General features: G+C 48.1%; 8 protein-coding genes across 8 annotated transcripts; 3 read left to right on the forward strand and 5 right to left on the reverse strand.

Annotated features, from left to right (window-relative positions):
* Positions 1–2,052: 2,052 nt before the first annotated feature.
* Positions 2,053–3,070, reverse strand: FPOAC1_010554 (uncharacterized protein; the record flags this gene model as incomplete). The annotated part of the gene is made up of 2 exons (XM_044854943.1): positions 2,053–2,883; positions 2,942–3,070. 2 exons carry the CDS (start codon positions 3,068–3,070, stop codon positions 2,053–2,055), a joined length of 960 nt encoding a protein of 319 aa, XP_044702256.1.
* Positions 3,071–3,442: 372 nt separating this feature from the next.
* On the forward strand, positions 3,443–7,038 carry TOF1 (Topoisomerase 1-associated factor 1; the record flags this gene model as incomplete). Its single annotated transcript, XM_044854944.1, has 3 exons — positions 3,443–3,517; positions 3,577–5,965; positions 6,014–7,038. 3 exons carry the CDS (start codon positions 3,443–3,445, stop codon positions 7,036–7,038), a joined length of 3,489 nt encoding a protein of 1,162 aa, XP_044702257.1.
* A 372-nt stretch (positions 7,039–7,410) lies between these two features.
* On the reverse strand, positions 7,411–9,503 carry FPOAC1_010556 (uncharacterized protein; the record flags this gene model as incomplete). Its single annotated transcript, XM_044854945.1, has 6 exons — positions 7,411–8,312; positions 8,363–8,850; positions 8,901–8,966; positions 9,017–9,038; positions 9,097–9,245; positions 9,343–9,503. The coding sequence occupies 6 exons, from the start codon at positions 9,501–9,503 to the stop codon at positions 7,411–7,413; spliced, it is 1,788 nt and encodes a 595-aa protein (XP_044702258.1).
* Positions 9,504–11,482: 1,979 nt separating this feature from the next.
* Positions 11,483–14,188, reverse strand: FPOAC1_010557 (uncharacterized protein; the record flags this gene model as incomplete). The annotated part of the gene is made up of 2 exons (XM_044854946.1): positions 11,483–12,264; positions 12,313–14,188. 2 exons carry the CDS (start codon positions 14,186–14,188, stop codon positions 11,483–11,485), a joined length of 2,658 nt encoding a protein of 885 aa, XP_044702259.1.
* Positions 14,189–14,976: 788 nt separating this feature from the next.
* On the reverse strand, positions 14,977–15,594 carry FPOAC1_010558 (uncharacterized protein; the record flags this gene model as incomplete). The annotated part of the gene is made up of 1 exon (XM_044854947.1): positions 14,977–15,594. One exon carries the CDS (start codon positions 15,592–15,594, stop codon positions 14,977–14,979), a length of 618 nt encoding a protein of 205 aa, XP_044702260.1.
* A 1,505-nt stretch (positions 15,595–17,099) lies between these two features.
* FPOAC1_010559 (uncharacterized protein) lies at positions 17,100–17,664 on the forward strand (the record flags this gene model as incomplete). The annotated part of the gene is made up of 4 exons (XM_044854948.1): positions 17,100–17,143; positions 17,196–17,254; positions 17,307–17,417; positions 17,468–17,664. The coding sequence occupies 4 exons, from the start codon at positions 17,100–17,102 to the stop codon at positions 17,662–17,664; spliced, it is 411 nt and encodes a 136-aa protein (XP_044702261.1).
* A 309-nt stretch (positions 17,665–17,973) lies between these two features.
* Positions 17,974–18,491, reverse strand: LSM5 (RNA-binding protein lsm5; the record flags this gene model as incomplete). Its single annotated transcript, XM_044854949.1, has 6 exons — positions 17,974–18,012; positions 18,065–18,128; positions 18,181–18,208; positions 18,260–18,298; positions 18,350–18,406; positions 18,467–18,491. 6 exons carry the CDS (start codon positions 18,489–18,491, stop codon positions 17,974–17,976), a joined length of 252 nt encoding a protein of 83 aa, XP_044702262.1.
* Positions 18,492–19,086: 595 nt separating this feature from the next.
* Positions 19,087–20,784, forward strand: FPOAC1_010561 (uncharacterized protein; the record flags this gene model as incomplete). Its single annotated transcript, XM_044854950.1, has 2 exons — positions 19,087–20,041; positions 20,135–20,784. The coding sequence occupies 2 exons, from the start codon at positions 19,087–19,089 to the stop codon at positions 20,782–20,784; spliced, it is 1,605 nt and encodes a 534-aa protein (XP_044702263.1).
* Positions 20,785–20,917: the final 133 nt, after the last annotated feature.

Here is a 20,917-nt window from a genome sequence, read left to right on the forward strand (position 1 = left end):
TTTTATACTGACCACCAGGAGGTATGTATGCTATAGTGTGGACAATGGGACAGGTTTAGTATAATGGCTTCTATGTGGCTCTCGCGGTACCCTCCACTAACATCTGAAGTACAGCACTCGAATCCTGTTGAGACAACTGTCTAGTTACAGCAATGCTCTTTCGGTCTGACTTAGGGATATCCTTCTTGGAGGAACAAGTCAACGGTGCATTCCCGATTCATGATGGCAGAAAGTCGATCCTCGGCAGGCAAGAAAAAGAAAACATAACAAACGCTCCGCACGTTACTGTTTCAGCCTTTCTCGTCCTCTAGTGCTGCAGGTCAACTCGTCCACAGCGGATAACGAGATACCCTTGTCCGAGCTATCCTAGGACTAGCCCTGCATCGACAGCAATGTAAGTACACATGTATGATCTGTCTCATAACTTTCTTTTGCCGCCAAGACCGAGTTGTCCTCATTGGAGTCGATACGATGATCTGGAGCTGTGAAAACCTGTAACTCGCAAGCTTTTCTCAGGCGGGCTCTTGACGCGATAATATATGACGGAGTCTAGCTGCACTGCCTCTCACTTCTCGCCTCTCTCTCTCACCATATCAAGATCGAATGGATCACATGAGGATCATACAGAGCTCAGCGTTGCATCGCTAAATGGCTGATATGGAACATAGACTTATGCTTGTTGGCCGAAAGGCCCATGCTCCTCCCTCGGCCTTGTAGGGATTACGCTTCTTTTCTTACCCTCGTCTTTATCTGGTTCGCCAACACCAACAGTGTGGTTTCGTCTACTGATCAACAAGATACACGATTGTCGGTCATCCCGAATGTTTAGTATCAGACTAGATGTACCCCAATAGAACTGGCGGCGGTTGAGTTACTAGAATGGGGATGAAAGCTCACGGACTAGACAGGTAGTTACCCACCAGAGTGGTGGACAGAGATGTGATGCGAAACAAAACAAACGAAGGGCAGTGAAGCTATAAAAACATGTCCGAGCACAAGCGAACGGGCGGTTTCAGGCTCTCAAAATGATGGCGCAGTTGGATGATGTGACTTTGACTTTGTTTCAAGCTTTGATCTTTTAGCCTCGTCGCCTTGTGGACCTGGCTTGGTCTGTTTATACAGCAACTAAAGTAGTAGCCAGTTAATTAATATTTGATACTAAAACGAGAGCCCGGATTGTTTCCTCCACGTCAGGCGGCTGACCTGGTAAATGAAATCCTCCAAGGATTATAGTTGAGTAAAATAGATATATCTTGTTCTTGACGAACGAAAGCTGATCAACAGCGGCAACTACGCGTGATAGACAATACGTCGAGGTGACTCTGAGCTGCTTTCGCTTTATTCACACACCACTCAAACATCTTGTCACTTTTCGGTTAAATCAAAACATGAGCGAGCATGCGGGCGCTTGTCGAATGCTTTCTCCTCTTTGTTCTTTGTTCAAACTTCCGGTAATTCACCTCGGCTCTTTAGCCACATGACTATAACGAAACGCATAGTAACAGGGAGGGGACATAGTCCTGAGATTATTTCCAATCTATTTCCAGTGTAGCGTATTACAGTGTATGATAAGATGAGACACCAGCTTGTTGGCGCAAGTTTCATAGGGAGCTTGGGTCGGTTGATGTAGACATCTTCAGCAAGGACCATACGTTCCACTATGTCAACACAAGCGGTGAAGAAACATGCATTTCGAGGCTCAACTAAGAGTTAGTTTCAATTTGGTGTCAATTGGGTGTGAAAGGGAATTTGACAGAAGCTGACTAGGACATTAATTGCGAGCTCGAATATCAGCAACTTACCTATGTTGAGAACTCACGATTAAAGGCACATCACAACGTACCGACAATTAGGTACGCAGTCGTTACATGTCAAATCATTTTATATTGTTCTTAATAAACTTTAGGTTTGAATAAATTAAGTGATCGAATCGTTTAATTGTTTTTTACTTTTGACTCTAATTCTAACCACAGTGCAGGGTAGGACCTGTCGGATGGTTAATATGAGTCTAATTACCATCGCTCAGAGATAACACAGCACATGTACTCTTGTTTAATAGTCATAGAATCCCTTGCCACTCTTCTTTCCATACCATCCAGCGTTGACCATGTTCTTCAGCAAAACACTCGGCCTGTACTTGGAATCGGCAGTCTCTTCGTACAGAACCTTCATGATAGAAAGACATGTGTCGAGACCGATAAAGTCAGCAAGTTGAAGAGGACCCATGGGAACATTTGTGCCGTTCTTCATAATGGCGTCGATAGAGTCGCGGTCTCCAACATTGGTCTCCAAACAAATAATGGCCTCGTTAATGTAAGGCATGAGAATTCGATTGGCGAGGAAGCCAGGGGAGTCGGCGGAAACAGAAGTGATCTTGCCCATACGCTTGCAGAACTCAATAGCAGTATCAAGTGTGTCCTGGCTGGTCTGCAGACCGCTGATGATCTCAACACCCTTTTGCACAGGGACGGGGTTCATGAAGTGAGTAGACACTACACGGGATGAAGCAGAAGTGTCGGTAGGGTCTGTAGTAGTTGCAGCGGCGATGCGAGTGATGGAGATGGAGGAGGTATTTGTGGCAAGAATAGCATGCTTGGGGCAGATCTGAGCCAGCTTGCTGAAGATGTCAAACTTGAGATTGGGCAGCTCAGGAACAGCCTCGATAACCATGTCTGCAGACGAGAGATCCTCCATTTTGGTGCTGGTCGAGAGGAGAGATCGTGCCTTGTCAGCCTGCTCCTGTGTGATTCTCGACTTGGAGACATCCTTTGCTAGGAGTTTCTCGGCAAAAGCAATTCCCTTGTCCAAAGCCTTGTCTGTTGTATCAATCAAGGTAACAGGAACCTGTGCCTTTTGAGCTGCAACAAGAGCAATACCCAAACCCTATCGTGGTGCTTGTAAGTCAAACTGATATAGACAATGACTTTCACATGCAACTCACCATCTGGCCAGCGCCGATGACACCAAGCTTCTTAACCTCTGCTGCAGCATATTGGCGAGGTGAAGAGCTGAAGCAACGCACTTGGCGCGAAGTTGCTAAGGAGCGCATTCGAAGAATTGAGGCAGCCATTTTTTAAAGATTATGAAGAGAAATTCAGAGAAACAATAGACAAGATTCGATTCGAGGCCACTCACTTTTAATAAGTTCCCCGTGGGGATGTTAGTAGGACGGCTCATTCCATCATGTTGCGGGTAACCTCGGCTCCGAGCCGGCGGTTCCTCTTATCAATTGCCGAGAGATATGTCTTGTCTTATCTTATCAGCTCCGTTCCCATCTCGCGTTAATTAAACACGTTTTCGGAGACGCGTCTAAGCGCGTCGGGAAAGTACATAGGTAGTGGTGGGACTGGTTGTTTTCTCTGTTGTCGAGGCAGCACAACCCCCACGATATGTGAATAGAGACAGACAGTTTCTTGCCTGTTGCTGCTATCGATACATAATCATGGAGTTGGCAGACGGGTCAACAGATATTGTGCACCCCGAGGTGCGAGCGCACATCAGCAGTCTTGTCTCTGCCGTAAGTTCCCCCCTAAAACCCAATGTCTAGAAACCCAACGTTCTCACATTCAATTATAGCTTGGAGGTATTAGTGTCGAAGACGATGGCCGTTACGAACTCGGAGATGACGCTTTTGCTGTCATCCGTGATCTCAAATCATGGATACGTTTCTACGACGAAAAGACAAACCGAATGGACGTTGCGCGATGCATCTACGAAGCGAACCTGATCGAGGGTGACTTGCTCCCCATTCTTGCGACATGGCCCGAAAATGCCACGGATAGCAAATACAAAGCGAAAATAGCCCTTGCTTGCTTCGAACTCATGGTACCCCTTACCTGGCCTATGGAGAAAGACAGAGAACGCATGACGGTCAACCACCATCGACACATGCCCGTTTTGCAGCTGGCGCAAGTCGGATACAAGCGAGCCATCATCAACTTCGACGGAGCTCGCATACTTCACACAGCTGTGCGAGTGGCGCTTCCTTCCATGGCCATTCCAATCAGCGATCGAACACAGCGTGATTCGGGCATCATCAAGCTTGTCTTGTTCTTTCTCCGGAATGTTGCCATGATAGAGCCTCCACCTAACGTTAAGTACGAAGGCGACGAGTCTCAGATATCCAGGTCTGCTACTATCGATGCGTTTTCATACCAGGACATCTTTCTCGTGCTCCTGACCCTTGCTTCCAACATGGGAGAAGATTTCCGAACCGAGGATACGACTGTTATGGAGATTATATACCACTTGGTGAAGCAAGTCGACTCGGAGAAGCTATTCATGAACGAGCGACAACTGAGCAAGGCTAAGGCTGGAGAACTGGCTAGCATGATGAGCAAGGAAGAGTCTATGCTGAAGGCGTACAACCGAAAGGGTCCCACTCGTCACAACCGATTTGGTACAATGATTTGGGTGAAGAGAGAGGACGGCAAGATGTCATCGCTTTCAGGGCAGGATGCGCTGGCCGATGCGTCATTAAGAAACCAGAAAATGGATAACTCAAAGACTTATCGGCCTCCTCGTCGTCCACGAAAGGCCACTAAGGATGACAAGGATCTCGGACTACCAGCCAAGTTAAACTCTCGTGCCTACGACCAGCTACGATCGTTCGTGGAGGAGTTCCTCGACTCAGGTTTTAACCCTCTGTTCCAACATGTCCGCAAGACAATCGATCGGGAGGCACCACATGTCATGCCTTATCATCGTCGCCAATTCTTCTATCTGGTGTCGTGGTTCCTGGAAGCCGAGCGCATGAGACGAAAGTCAAAGAAGCAATCCGGAAAAAACACAAGCGAGGATGTCAGCAGTTTCAATCTTATCGCGGGTGTTCTTGACCAGGAAATGTTCATCACTCTTACCAGAGCCCTGCACGAGTCAATTGAGATGAAGGACTGGAATGAACTAACAGCCATCATGCGATGCTTCACCCAAATTCTTCTTACTGTTCAAGAAATGTCTGCGTCAGGGAATGAAGACGACGAAGAGATCGCTGAGAACGTGCTCAGCCGTCTGTTCTACGAAGAGGCAACCCACGACGCAATTGCTAACATCATCAGAAACTACAAAGATCAAGGCTTCAACTATCTCGACGCTGCCACGGAACTCGTACACCACTTTCTCCGTATTCTCGAATCGTACTCTAAACAAAACATCGACATGCAAGTTCGTTCGCGGCAGCGCACTAGACGAAAGAAGAAGGCAGCACAAGATGCTGCAGGCCTCGAAAACGATGTTGACGAGAACGACGGCTCAGACAATGACGCTGAATCCGCTGAGAAGAGCACCAAAGAACGCAAGTTCGACTTTTCTCGTTTTGCCAACCGGTTCACACCTCAAAATGTGGTTGATACATTCGTCACTTTTACGAAATACTACCGTGATCTGACCGATGCACAACTGAAGCGAGCTCACCGATACTTCTACCGTATAGCCTTCAAGTCGGAAGCCAGCGTAATGTTGTTCCGCGTGGACATTATTCATCTCTTTTACAATATGATCAAGGGTCAGGCTGCGCTTGACAAGTCTTCTAGTATGTTCAAGGAGTGGGAAGAGCTAGTGAAGCAAATCCTCAGAAAATGCTTCAAAAAGCTCGAGCAACGCCCAGAGCTACTCGTAGAGATGCTCTTCAGCAAGACAGGAAGCACCGCCTTCTTCCTCGAGTACGGTTATGAAAGACAAACGGTCTCCGCAGTTAACAAAGCCAAGCCTGGAGCTGAGTTGGCTTTCAAGAACACCGAAGAATTAGACCGCCAAATTGCCATCGTGGTGGGTGCTATGCTAGACAAGAATCAAGCAGACCATATTACGTGGATCAAGAAGATTCTCGGCGAGGTCGAGAGCGAACGTCGAGCCTTTGCAGCTGCTGAAGAGGCAAGGGCATCGATTGAACCTCCGCGAGAGGATCCGGAAGAGGATTCAGAAGCACAACCAGTAGAGTCTAGATCGAAGTCACCACCTATTTTCTGTAAGTCTATTCAAGTCTCGAGATGTATCATTCACTAACAAAACTCAGTTGTTCGCCCGGATGATAAGGACCGCCGGACTGCCATGTTCAAGAACTCTCATATGCGACTTCTGATGAACCTTACTGGTATTACACTGTTGGGCTCAGCCGCGGACGAGACGCCTGAATCTGTTTGGATTGTATCTTCAGAAGTGTCGGCAGATGCTCTCAAAGATGCCATCCACTATATCAACCAAGCCGAATTTAACCCACCAACATTCGAGGAAGGCGTTCTCGCAGAGCACCAGCTAAAACGCAAAAATGTTCCACGACAAAAGGCAGCCTTCGATGACGACGGTGAAAGCTCCGATGACGGTGGAATGTACAAGATCAGTGGCCCTACAGTGCGCAAAGTCATCGACGATGATGGCCAGCCCAAGAAATCGCCCAGGAAAAGAAAGCCCCGGAAAGAACTCACCGAGGAGGAGAAGAAAGCAAGGCGTAAAGAGATTCTTAGACGCCGGAGGGCAACAGTCGCGAAATACAAATCAACAGAGCATGTTAGCAGGGAAGACGACGAAACCGACTCGGAGGCCGATGAAGCTTTCTTTGCCCAAGAACGCGAGCAAGCAAAACGTGCACCAGTCAAGTTGATTGCTGCGGGAATCGCTGCAAAGCAGAAGCCTGCGAAAAAGGTCCCGAGAAAGCGTGCAGCTACTGAAAGTGAATCAAGTAGTGAAGAAGACTCGAATGCTAGCACAGATAACGAAGATGAAGATGAAGATGAAGACGAGGATGAAAACGAGAACGACGCTGGTTTGGACTTTATTAGCAAGGCAATGAATGGTACTCTCGAAGATGAGGAGATGGGAGGAACGTTACCAGATGGCAGTGATGGCGAGAGTCGAAAGAGGAGACGTCTGAGTGAGGAGAAAACACAGCCTAGTGAGGACCAGCAAATGGGTGGAATGGACAACAGCAAGGCAGACGAGGATGAGGATGAAGATGAAGACGACGACGTACCTGTTGTTTCCCGAAGACCTCGAGCTCGAGCAGGTCCCTTCGTTATGGACGATGACGACGATGACGAGTAGGGATAGCATTGAGGGAGACAATGGCGTTTGAGCGGGTCGTGTTATATGTAGAATATATGCCGAGAGCATTGCATAAGGTTGGATTAATTAACGATACCATCAGACCTTATCATGAAAATAGAATATATTGAATATTAGTTGTCCATCAATTCCCTCTGACGAAGTTATGGGATCGTTGATATCCTCGTAGTCTCTATGTCACCGGCAATTTTAAAGCGTATTATTAGCACAGCCTGGTGTATATATTTGTCCAATATGTTCGTCCTCTCCATACTGGTGCTATGCAAGTAGTGTAATCAAAAATAATGGTATATCCTCCGGAAATCTCATATAGCTAACCCGCTTTCTATACGTCATGATGCGTGGACTCTTCTATACGTCTGCATGCCTTTGCGGTCGCCTCTCCAAGCTCCTTCTTCTGGTCCCCGTACTTCGCCCAGACTGTATCTGTCCTAGTTCTGCAAGGTCCTCCTGACTCTTCCTCGGCGCTCCGGGATGCGCAAGTACACTATCGTGGTACTCTAATCGTCCGTGAGAGTCGCTCTGTGGCGAAGCGGGCTTCTCTTCGCCTTTGCCGCCCCAAGACCCTCCGATGCCTTCCATGATGAAGTCGGAAGCTGTAGGTTCGTCCAGAAGAGAGAGCTCTTCGGCAGAAAAGATGCAGGGAAGGACAACAGCGCGGATGGGGATGAGAGCGAAAATGAAAACGGGGAACCCAACAGCGGCGACGGTCTGGGTGATGGCAAAAGTGGCGCCAAAGCTGGCGAGTTCGATGAGGACGAAGTACCAGATAGCTGCCCGCCGGCGGATCCGAAGCAAGGGGCTAGAAGCAGGCGTGAGGGCGCGGTCGCGGGCTAGGAAGACGAGCTTCGCGGTGATACCATTGCCCTCGAGAGCCTGAACACCCATGATAAAGAACAGACCCGCGAGGACGCCATGAGGAATGAGGTGAAGGACCACGAGAAGAGGACCAGTCATGGTGCCTAGAGTGAGAAGACCTTGAGCAATATTGGAAACACGCTGCTCGACAACATGCGTAGCTTCAAAGGAGTAGCCTCCGTCTGTTGGGTTACCATCCGAGTCATCTTCCTTCACAGCCTTGGTGACGCAGAGGGACTCGGTATGGAATGGAGCTTGAGGGATGAGTCCATTAGGAAATGGTAGACCGAGAATACCGGCAACACCGGTTGTCAAGCCAAGGAGGAAGATATCCCAGTGGAAACCAGCGGGCTTACGAAGAGGAAATTCGCTACCTTGTGCGATTAGTGAAGAAACTGTTATTGTTAGTCATGATTTTATGATATGTTCATGCCACAGGACTTACCATTATGGTCGAACCAAAAGAGAATAGTCAAAAGTACTGCAAAAGGTAGCGCCAGAAAGATATCGCCCACACTCAAATCCCAGAAGTTGACGAGCCAGTCTCGGCCACTAGTCGGTTCAAAAGCGATACCCGTTGGCAAAACTTCAAGTTGAACCTCTTGCATACGACCGAAGTGGACAAAGCCTGTGAAGAAGACGATGGTCAAGGGCGTGCCATAGTCCTTCAGGAACACGCGCAAAGGGTGCCGAAAGAGACTGCTGGTGCCAAGTTCACCGCAAATGTATGCAACCATGAAGACAAGTAGAGCTGCGACGATGGACAGGTAAAACTCTTGCCCTCTGCCAAGGTGCTCGAGGACTTGAATTCCTTTCTGGAGGTAGATGAAGGCGACGTAGAAACCAAAGATGTCACAGGGGAAGCGTGTGACCCATCGAAGCCAATTACAAGAGTTTGTTATAGCGAGAATCCAGTGAAGGATGAGTGACCATCTGGTTTAGTCAGTACAGCTTTCTATACCAAGGGTATAACAGCAACTCACATGCCAATCCAACACATGAAGCCAATGTAGTTGACACCCGTAGGCTTCATGATATCATAGACGGTACTTGAAGAACGTTAGTTTTCACTCAGAATTGTTTTGTATAAAAACCTTACTAGTTGAAGACGGTGATGGGACCTGTGGTGGAGCAGTTAGATGGTTTTGATGCTTTGCAGTTGGACAGAGGTCAAATTACCCGTCACACCGACAATAACTAGCGGTTGAGCAGCAAAGAGGGAGAAGACGACGGATCCTAGGACAGACGATAGAAGAACCTCGTTGACGCCATAGTTTGAGCCTGTCTTTTGAAACATGTCGAGGGAGAATGCCAACGCAGGTAAGATGCTGTAAGAATGGGTCAGCTTGCGGGATCGTCCAAGTATTGTGTATGCCTCTAAATTGTAGACCTCGAAGGGGATAATATGAGGGCGTGGAGACTCACTTGGCAAAATACATGTAGATAGTGGCAGGGACAACTCGATAATCCCATGCGTCGGTCCAATCGCTCGCGTAGTATGGGAGTCTTCGACGGACATCTTTGATCATGCCTCGGAAGAGGTGAATCTTCCACCATGATTCTCTTTTTGGCTGAGGTGAAGCCATATCATGACTGTGGGCTCTTTCGTGCCCTGTTGGAGCCGAGGCCATGAGTAAAGTTTTCCCTCGATGGTAAAGGTAGGTAAGTTAATAGCGTAGAGGGAAGGTTGTGGCTGTCCAGCAAGGCGAATTTTACTCCGAGATGGACTGATAGATAGTGGATGGGGGAACGGGAGGACCCAAGTTTATGTATATAGTGGTCAAACCGGTCAAGTGTCACCGATGAGATGCAGTGCAAGGATTACTCGACTTATAGACTGCCTAGGTACCCAAGTATGTATGTCTATCTGAGCCTGGGCCTGCCGGGAGAAAGAAGAACGAGAAGGGACTGTACTCCACTCAGTAGTAGGTAAGGTAGTGACAACACCCCTGTCAAATGCTGCTTACCCACGATTTGACAAGCATCATTGACCTTTTGTAGACAGGTAGATTGGTAGTCTGACTACTGCAAGTCTAAGGAGAAGACAGAGAGTAATATGGACGGGATAAATAAAATATTTGTTTAACTCATCATGGCGTACGAGTATGTATCCGAAAGAAGAAAAAAGAGAACCCTTATTAGTAAGAAAAATGTCACTTACGTTGTTGTTTCTTTCGGGTACTTTTTTCCTTGCTGTGATGTAACTCAACGGTCTAAAAGGACCCTACCAAGCCTGCTAGTATTTATTGTACCTATTAGTAAGGCACTGACCGATTGAACTGTACCTATCGTAGTGAAGTGATGCAATCTTGACACTTTGGCGACCAATCAAAATATGGCCAATAAATGATGTGCATACAGTCATGATGGATGATTATATCCGGGTACACGGGTACAAGCCAAGTTTTAGATAAAAATATACCTCTAGACTCTAATAGACAATTGACTGATTCAATAATTAACTTAAAAAATACCAGTTAATACTATGTAGACAACAAAGACTTAAGAAACATAATACATATGATCCATCTCTAAAAAAAAACATGTCGTCTAAGTTTCCAACATGACTCGGATCGTCATGAACAGGGGTATCGGACTTGACAATCGACCTGGACCCTGTGCCCCAGTCCTTATCCTTGTTAACCGCCAAAAAGTCCAAAGTTTATTACCCTTTTCTACTACAACTTCGGAGACGGTTTGTTAGCTTGACAGGAGCAGAGCCTCCGATTTCTCAGGGTCGGCCGATGGGAACTTTCTACACCAATCAACGCTCGACTTCACCTTGTGCATCAACTCCGAGCTCCGGCTCCCCGATATCTTGATGTAGTTGATTGACTGATGAAATACCATCATGCATGGTCCTACTCCGTAAACTTTACGAGATTACTCCGGGGATCGTCACTTTGTTCTTTCTTTCTATTTGCTTTTCTAGTTCCCGTTTACTAGGGCTGACTTTGAACGTTGCCGCCTGTTCTGTTCTAACACCCAAGTGAAGCCATATACATCCATGCGTGCATACGCATACTTCTCTTCATCAAGCAATTGAGTCATCAAAATAGTCTTTTTTTTTACAGTTCTATCACCTAAAGTACAGTGTTACACAGTTGGTCAAGGCCTGTATCATTCATTGTACAGGCCCCCCAACAAGACGAGGGCAATGATGATTGATGCATGTCTCATGCGAATAGATGTGTTGTAAAAGGTTTGTTGAGACCGTGAATGCATTAAAAAGCAAATCCAAAGGAATTGATCAAGTGTCTGGTAGAGTTGAGTGTCGCTCTTATTCGCGCTTTGCTGCGACCGCCCCAAGCATGTGTTGTCGTCGTCGTCCTTATCTCCCCCCACCACGGATGCCGTATTGTCTGTCCCATGACCGACATTCTTGGCTCCGAGATTAGCCTTACCGAATGCATCAAATCGCTGTCACGGCCAATCCTCGCTCTGCCTCAAGGTCTCCTAGTGTTCCTCCTCCTGCAGGGTCTTGGCAGCAATTTGTATGACCAACAAGTATTGATCATGCTGCACCTCTCTCTAATAAAGCACTCGAACGATTTGTATCTCGAGCTTATTCAACCTTCTTGAAAGCTGGGGATGGGGTAGGGGGCTCATTAGGCGAGTCGGTCTCCTCAGGGAACGGGGGAGGGGTACTCTCTGGCTTGGAACCACCAAAGTACTTCTCGAAATCCTCGTTGTCGCCGAAAGGTCGCTTGCCCAATATGCGAACCATGTCGTCTCGGACGAGGACCTCTTTCTTGAGCAGCTCCTGCGCAATGAGGCCAACCTCGTCCTTCTTCTCTGTCAGGAGATCCTTGCAGCGCTTGTAGGCCTCCTCTACAATTCGAGAAACCTCCAGGTCGATCTGCTGGGCTGTGGACTCGGCAAATGGCTTCTGCATGCGGTTGGGGTCGTTCTCAAAATGCACAGGGCCCACCTTCTCAGACATACCCCATTGAGTCACCATGTTTCGTGCCATCTGGGAAACCTTCTTGAAGTCATCACTGGCACCTGTCGTCACAGTGGGGAAGTGAAGCTCCTCAGACACGCGACCACCCATGGTCATGGCCATTCGGTCCATGAGTTGGTTGGTGTTCATCAGGTAGGCGTCTTGGGGCAGGTATTGAGCATAACCCAAAGCACCCTGACCACGGGGGATAATGGAGACCTTGAGCAGGGGATCAGCATGCTCCAAGAACCATCCACAAATAGCGTGTCCGGCTTCATGGTAGGCGACAGTCTTCTTCTCCTCAGGCTTGAGAACAAGAGACTTGCGCTCCAGACCTCCAATAACTCGCTCGATGGCTCGCTCGAAGTGGTCCATCTTGACATCGTCGGCATTGCCACGAGCAGCTGTAGCATGTCAGTAAAGAGATAGTAGAATCTTTCATAAAAACGTACCGATCAGAGCAGCCTCGTTGACGACGTTGGCAATATCGGCGCCAGAGAAGCCAGGAGTGAGAGTCGCCAGACGACCGACGAGGTATTCTTGGTCTTCGTTCGTCACAATCTTGTTCAGGTAAACCTTGAAGATTTCCTGACGACCCTTCATTGTAGGTCGGTCGATGAAGATGTGTCGATCGAATCGTCCAGGTCGCATCAAGGCCTTATCCAGCATATCCGCTCGGTTAGTACCAGCGAGGACAACCACCTGCTCACGGGTGTTAAAGCCGTCCATTTCAGTAAGAATCTGGTTCAGCGTCGCTTCACGCTCGTCGTTGCCGCCAAAACCCTTGCCACTCTCTTGTCGCGCGCGACCGATGGCGTCAATCTCGTCGATGAAGATGATACAGGGAGCGTTCTTGCGGCCCTCGGCAAACAGGTCTCGTACACGCGAAGGTCCAACACCAACAAACATCTCAACGAATTCGGAGCCGCTCACACTGAAGAAAGGCACTCCAGACTCACCAGCCGTGGCCTTGGCAAGCAACGTCTTACCAGTACCGGGGGGTCCAGCCAAGATGGCACCTCGTGGGATCTTGGCACCTAGCTTTTCAAACTTCTCGGGCTGCTTCAAGAAGCTCACAAACTCCATAATCTCAGTCTTTGCCTCCTCGAGACCAGCGACATCTGCAAACTTGACCTTGACGGCACTCTCAGCGTTAAACTTCTTTGCCTTGCTCTTGCCAAAGTTGAACATGCCTCCGCCAGCACCACCTCGTCCTCCCATTGACCGTTGAGTCCACAGGATCAAACCAATGAAGAGAAGGGTAGGGCCAAATGCAAGAAGGAGGTTGCCGACGGTACCACCACCGGCCTCGTAGCTGACAGGTATTCTTTCAGCTGATGGGATACCCAGCTCGTCTTGAGCATTCTCCAACTTTCGCTCGAACGACTCGACGGATCCGATGGTGAACACATAGCTCTTCTTTCCGGGTTGTCCGTTCTCGCCAGTAGCTCCAGTCGCAGATGGGTGAAGCTCAACACGGACTTGGGAGCCATTGATGACCACCAGCTTCTGGACCAGGCCCTTGTCTAGGAAAGCCTTTCGAAACTCTTGCCAAGTAATCTCCTTCTCAGAGAATGGGTTGGCGAAAAGTTCCGCAATCCAGACAGTGACACCAATGGCGATACCAGTTTGGACAGCCTCGAGCCAGCCACTGCGCTCGTTCTTAGGCTGCTTGCCACCCTTCTGCTGCTGTTGCTTCGATTTATTGGCCCCATCCTTGCCATCCTGTGACGTGGATTCCTGGTCCATGCGGAAAGACGAGAACTGGCCATCCTGGCCCTGGTTCTCTAGATCAATGATTCGTTCAGTGACTTGGTACACACAGCGCATCAATCGTCCCTTGTCTAGAATTGAGAGGTTGCCGTTCTGTCGTAGCTTCTGGAGGAGATCGCGGGTCTCGGAGGGTGCGCCAACAATCTGGAGCTTCTCAAGGATGTCTTTCGCCACTGGCTTTTGAGCCTCTGGAAGCCTAGATGTGAATTCTTCGAGATGGGCAATTTCTTCTTTGCTCAAGTGAATCCAACCCTCGGGAAGAGGTGGCGGCTTCGGTGCCTCGGATTTGCCTCCCTCAACTCCATCATCTCCCTTCTTTTGATTTAGGGGCTTACTGCCATGTTCGTTATCTCTGTCTGGGTTTGACCGGGGGTCTTGGCCGGAAGGTGGGGGTTGCGAGGAATATGTCCTGGCTCGTATGGCAAATGCAGCGGATGTCTTTGCGGGATTCGATCGGGCGATGATTGATGGTCGCGCACATAACCGTAGTGCAGGCTGTGATGACAGTCTCGTCACTCGTGCAAACTGGCTCGATTGCCGTAAAAGTCTCGACATAACGGGCAATGGGGACTGGCGCAACTGCGGAACCGCCGGGGTTGTGAGATAGATATATGTAGATGAAGCGCCGTGTTATCTCATATGGCAGCACGACTCAAGCCAAACAGGCTGTTTGATTATCACTGAAACCGAAACACACTCGTATATGGCGAGAACTCGAGGGTCCAGCACCGACGTAAGGAATTGAATATATTGGATGACACCACCAAGTGGAAGCTTCTGGTGATGAGTCTATAGGCGTTGCTTAGCTCGAAAAAAGAACGATCACGTGTTAGAAAGACGTCCAGGGTCCACTGGCATGATGAGGGGAGGGGATTGGCTGGCGGGGCATAAATCGCCTCATGGAACATAGTCAGGCACGTCATGAATTGGTGCCTCTGGATGTCCGGCGCATTAGTAGAATGTTTTCAATCGAGGTTTGCTAGAGAATCATGGCGAGAAGTGTGATTTCTAGTCGAGACTTCTCATGTGTCTTGCTCTATCTTCAAAAAGGGGTGCTTCTGGGTCTTAAACTCAGAGTGTAGCAGTGTATGTACCAGGGCAGGCATACGGAACAAGTCTTGATAAAGTATTCCCCAATTTTGATTTAATTTTTAAAATGTAGAGAACAGTTTAAAATAAACTTTCATCTGCCATTATTGCCTCTTGCTCATTATTGTGGCAACTTGCGTCGTGAACTCATCATGACCTCGTATTGTTCAGGCCTCATAACAGAAATGCATCATAGAATCCATGTCTGGCGCTCGACTAGTAGAATAAAGGAAATAACCTCCATGTAGTTGCCATTAAGCCTCGTCCAATCTACGAATCAGAAGAGACCGTATGCGACCGTCACCTTTCACTAGGATTTGATGTGTCTCACCGTTTGACTCTTCAACCACAGTGATCTCTGAATCCTCTGTCCCTTCCAAATCAGGCCAGTCTCGCCAAACCTCGACTCTTGAGCTTTGTGCGATCGGGTGGACAAAATACAACTGCAGTACGCGACGGGCCTGGTCCTCATCGCCAATTTCGAGCAGTACCACTGTCGGCTTTAAGAGTTCCGAAATGTCCAAAAGCCGAGCATAGAAAACATCCGCTGCGTTGCATCCACTCGGACAAGGAAGGTTGTTAGTCGGTACCAATGCGAGACGTGGTTCATATTTTCGAACTGAATATCCGAGCTGTCCGCGACCATGATGCCAGACATCCTCAGAGATGTACGGAGGGTTGGATACAAGAATATCCCAACGGGTAACGGCGAGCTGTTGCATGTCGCTGTCACTAAAGACGTTTGCCGTCGTGATGTCAAGTCTCTTATTTCTGGTTGGCTTGATCAAGGTTTGAAGCTCGACATTCCGGGCAATATTTTCCTGCGCGAGTCGAAGAGCCACGGGAGAGATATCCACTCCCCTCACTGTCATATTCTTGATTGAGTGCTGAAGAGACGAGAAGAAGCCAAGCGGAATACAGCCGGTTCCTGTGCAGAAGTCGATTAAGTTAACACCATTTCCGCTTTCCCTTACGTGCCGACCTAGCAGCTGTCCTGACTTGACAAGGTTTGCCAGATGGAAAGTATATGCTTCAGTTTCTGGTCTGGGTATCAAAACACCGGGTTTACACTTTATGTCGAGAGCGCCAAATGGCTGAGAACCCAAAACATACTGCAGAGGAACGCCGCGCCCTCTTTTCCGACAAAGGTCATCCAAATGCCATAATTTCCTCTTCGAACATGTTTCATCCACATGACTCTTTATCCATCGTAGTTCATTCTGAGCTGATGCTAAATCTCGGCACGCCGGTAAGAGGCTTGCAAGGTGCGGCGAGAGGCGATTAGCACGCCGCAACAAAGACGGCTGAATGCGCGGCATTGGGGCAGAAACTCATTGTTGAGCCTGCAACCTTGAGCTTGAATGCGCCGACCGAGGTGGATGAATTGAAGGAAACATGAATTATCTAATGAGGTGATGCACTGTCGGATTGCATGTAGAGTCAGATTGTAGAGTTGATGCCCGCAATTTTAGCCGAGTATTAGCCTTTTTGTCGCGTCTTGAAGCGTGAGCCTCTTTAGAACCTTAGGTACTAAGTTGCGACTCTGCTTCACGCTGCTTTGTTCTTAACTTGTTGTCACAAATTTTATCACTACTTTATTCTCTATCACATTTTTGGACCTCTCTTTTCAGGTGTTCTCTGTCTGAACCTTCAGTTTTTGCGCGAAACCGTCGATAAAGTGAAGAAGACAGACTATCGACGATTTTGGACATTTGCTACGATTGCCACTTTACCGCCAGAAATCGAATTATCTAACATCCTAATCAAGAACCGAAGATGAACGCCCCTGATCGGTAAGACGATTCTTTTGCGTTCGCTTCTTTTGCCAGATTGTGTATTATATGCCTTTTTAATGACTTTTTGTCAACAAAACCCAGTACCACGACAGGGACGATCGAGTTCTCATGGGCCAACCCCTGTTCAATTTGGGTAATGGATTTGTAGTCTCATCAAGTGATGTTAGGCTCAGTAATTCGCCGGCCTTCAAATATTATGCCTTGCTTTCAAGACCGGAGAAGGCCAGTCGTTATCCCGCAGACTGTCGGCAACTCGCATATGCTCAGCGTACAGTTCATTTGCCCAACAAGCACTGCTCATGATGACAATACAGTCGAATTATCATTAAGCATATGCATTCAATTCTTTGTATCCAGAAACACATCTCAAAAGTTTGACTTGTGGTTTTATACCCGTCTTCACATGGTTCTTTGCTGCTGCGCAGTTGCAGCTGGCGACCAGATGGTAAATGCTTCCTTCCAAAGCATCACATTGATATCCGAACCCCTCAAAAAAATGTCGCCAAAGCCCAGTGCCTCTCTTCCAACTCTTCAAATATCACCTTGCCTCCAGTTTGCCTATTGCTGTGTTTCTAATCACCATGGCTGGCGTCAATCCCAAACATTTTAATCTTCAAGACGACCCGTTACGTTACTTCGGGCTGTTTGACTTATGCATTGGCTAATACTATCAATAGTTTCGAGCTCTTCCTCCTCGGAGAAGGCGAGAAGAAGATTGAGGAGAAGGTGTTTTCTGGTAAGTGTCTCAATAGCGAGTCCATAGTGCTCCTACTCACACTATTGCGCAGGAATGTCCAATACCTCGGACTTTGTTCTCATGAAAGAAGATCACACTCTTGGAAACCTCCTTTCCGAGCACCTTAAGATGCACCCTAACGTCCACATGGCTGGATACAAGAGTAAATGGCCCTCGTCACCTTGATTCGACATTTGGCTAACCATATCACAGTTGCCCACCCCAACGTTCCGGAGCTTTTTATCCGAGTTCAGACGGACGGGACTATCACTCCTCGAGACGTTTTTACTTCGGTCTGTGAGAAGCTCATCAACCAACTCGAGATGCTGCACCAGGAGTTCACACGAGAGTGGGAGTTGAGACGAATCACGACAGCCGGAGAACAGGGCAACATGCAGAACGGTCACTAGATTGTCTTTCTTCTTCATGTCTATCGTATTCTTCACGACATTCAAAAACCAACAGGCACCATGGATGGTCGGCGTTTGGGGGCTGTAGATTACTGCTATTTATTTCTGCCAGATGTAAACTGGAATGAGCTTAATGCTTAGGACTTTTCTGAGCCGCACACTGCGATCCTAATTCCTTTTGATGCAAATGTCACAACACCAATATTAAGATAAGCGGCGCGAAGTTTTGATTCCTTGTTGGAGATAATGCTCATCCTGAGTCTTGATTGAATATGCTTGCTGCGTTTCTTTGGCTTTTCCGTCTCGATCTCAAGCAGCTCCTTCAGGGCCCTCACCACCGGGAATCAACTTGACGAAAGACATTAGCATAGAAGCTCAAGAAAAGCTGTAATTAACATACCATGCAAATGTTGTTACCGTTGAGTAGAATCTTGGGTAGCTTAGTGTGGTTTCCCGAGTAATCACTGTTGGAATTAGTCAATGCTCGAGCAGGAAAGATTGAGGGATTGCTCATACAACTCAGTCACGTCCTCAAGGACCATGTCTACACAAAGATTAGTATAAACGAAACTAAATCAGGAAGAAAAATACTCACTGACGTAGTCATCGAATCCAACGAGTGTTCCACTGAATTCTGCCAGCTCATCAGTACAACGCCTCTCTTGACAGCAAACACTCATCTTACCCTTATCACCCTTCATGATGACCCAGATTTTAGAGCCAACACACTTGTCGATAAGCTCTAAATGACAAGGTCAGTATTTGAGGGTATACGCTAACAAGCGCTGGTCGAAAGACTCACCGAGGGGTAGCAGTTGGGAAGCCATTGTGAGGATTTATGTGACAAAGATTTGAAGGTAAAGAGGTTTGGTCTGGTAATTTTCTCACTGAAAGCCTGCTATTATAAAACAACTGGTAGTCTCTGGCAGAGGTAGCCAATAGTCGAGCTCGTCTCTTCGAGTTAGGCTGTGGTCGTCAACTTGGTCGCAAAGTGGGATGCCAGGGTAAGGTGTGAATATAGAGCCTCCACTGGTACGTCCCCACGTGCTCTCGCGTTGGTGACTCAGCCAGACTTGGACTCCCCACCTCCACCAGGCTATCACCAAAGCCAAGCCACCCACTAAACGCCCATAATCAATGATCGCTTTATTAACGCCGTTGCCTAACAGAGTCCCCATAGCGTGAAGTATCAGGGTCATGGGCGTTTGCCGCAATGGCTCTTCGACGTTGGCTACATTCCAACTCCTTCACACCCCAATGATACATTCTCTACGGGGGTCTGTTGCTGGCAGTGTATCAAGGCCGTCTCCCACAATAACGCGTCGCATGCTCTATACTAGGTAGGTCGGATGTCTATCTTCTCTTGTTTAAAAAATGCCCCCTAACAAAGGGCTCGTACAAAGAACAAATTCTATTTCAAACATGTCCCCAACTATTAAGAACAGGCTCTGGAATCCAGCGTTCGGTATCAGGTTTTCCCCCAAAGCTGAGCAACAGCCGCCTTACCCCTTCTTGGATATAAACCGTTTCGTTCATACGCCCGCCTCTAGCTCCGAGGCCGCGCGGACTGAAGAGGTCGAGATCCCTGAGTTCAGTGAAGATGAGGAGTTCGAGCGCGATGCGGCGGAATGGTTTGATCAGCAGGAGCGGTTGGAGTTACCAGTGATCGAATCAATCTCTGAAGGAACGCAGGTTACGACAGACACAGATGGAAATCTAGTTGATGCTTCAAAGGGGAATGCTGCTACGACAAAGACTGATACTGTTGCTCCTCCTTTAACTAGCTTGGACTATACCATCGATATCGATCAATGGGAAGCGGCTCGGAAGTGCAAACAGGGCTCCCACGAGTCCTTCTGGTCTTACAGGATGTATCGCCGTATCCAAGAAGAGGGCGAAGAACAGAGAGTCAAGGTCCATTATTGCACCTCCAAGCAGACCATGGAGTCTGTTTGTCAGCGATATTTTGCTGACGAGAAGGTCATCGGCTTCGATCTAGAATGGTTGATTAGGCACAGAACGAGTGACCCTCGGATAAACGTTTCCCTTATCCAGATTGCCAGTCCGAGCCGCATTGCATTGTTCCATGTTGCTCTCTACCCCAAAGACGACTTTGTCGCTCCCACCTTCAAGAAGATCATGGAAGACGAGAACGTGACCAAAGTGGGCGTGGCGATCAAGGGTGATTGTACAAGATTAAAGAACAATCTTGGTGTAGACAGTAAGGGGGTTCTCGAGCTGTCTCATCTTTTCAGGCTTGTTAAATACTCCAAGTCTGGAGAGCTAAAGAGGATCAACAAGGTCATGGTGAATCTTGCTGCGCAGACACAAGAAGTTCTAGGCCTTCCGCTCTTCAAGGGAGACGACGTGCGATCAAGTAACTGGATGCTACGTCTATCAGAACGCCAAATATCATGCAAGTTCAACCCGACACTCTCAGTCCAACACGGTGGCTAACTGCTTTGATCAGACTCGGCTTCAGACGCATATGTCGGTCTGCAATTGTACCACGTCCTAGAGCAGGAACGTTTGAAACTGCAGCCAACTCCCCCTCGGCCTGAATTTGTTGAGAAGGGCTTACCTATCAAGTTCTTGGCGGCTGATGTGAATGAAAGTGACGTTACTTCGGAGTCTGGCGATTCCGAGGTAATTTCTGAAGTTGAAGCTGAACTGAGCGGACTGGAAGCCGAGCTTACACAACGCCCCACGACATCAACGACCAAAAAAACGAAATCAAGAGCGAAGAAGACAATACCAGAAGAGACCAAGCCAGCGGACACGAGGGATTTTCGTATACTTATCGCCGAAGACCACGCAATACAATACCGCAACGAGGCGCATGTTATGAGAGTCCCAATGAGCTCTCTGCGTACTTACTTTCTCTGGCACGACAACAAAGGCCTTACACCAGAGTCTATTGCAGTTCTTCTGCGAACTCCTCCTCTGAAGACCAATACTGTCGTGACCTATATTCTAGACGCTATTATCGGCGAAAAGCTGCCGTACGATAAGACGAGGCTTAGGGAAGAGGTGCTGGCACACCTGTCTCCCCAGGCACAGTTGTCAAATAGGTTCCGAGCATTGGTGGAAGCCGCTCAAGAGTCAGAAGAGGAATTATAGAATTTTTGATATATGCGAATGTACAAGAATGTACCAGGTACTCCTATCGAAAGCCTGGCCAGATCGAAATTGGAAACAAATGCTGTCTGTATCATCTCGATTGGTAGTTCGCGTCGCAAACCAGCTTGGTTTC

This window comes from Fusarium poae, chromosome 4 (assembly GCF_019609905.1).
Source record: "Fusarium poae strain DAOMC 252244 chromosome 4, whole genome shotgun sequence".
Taxonomy (NCBI): domain Eukaryota; kingdom Fungi; phylum Ascomycota; class Sordariomycetes; order Hypocreales; family Nectriaceae; genus Fusarium; species Fusarium poae.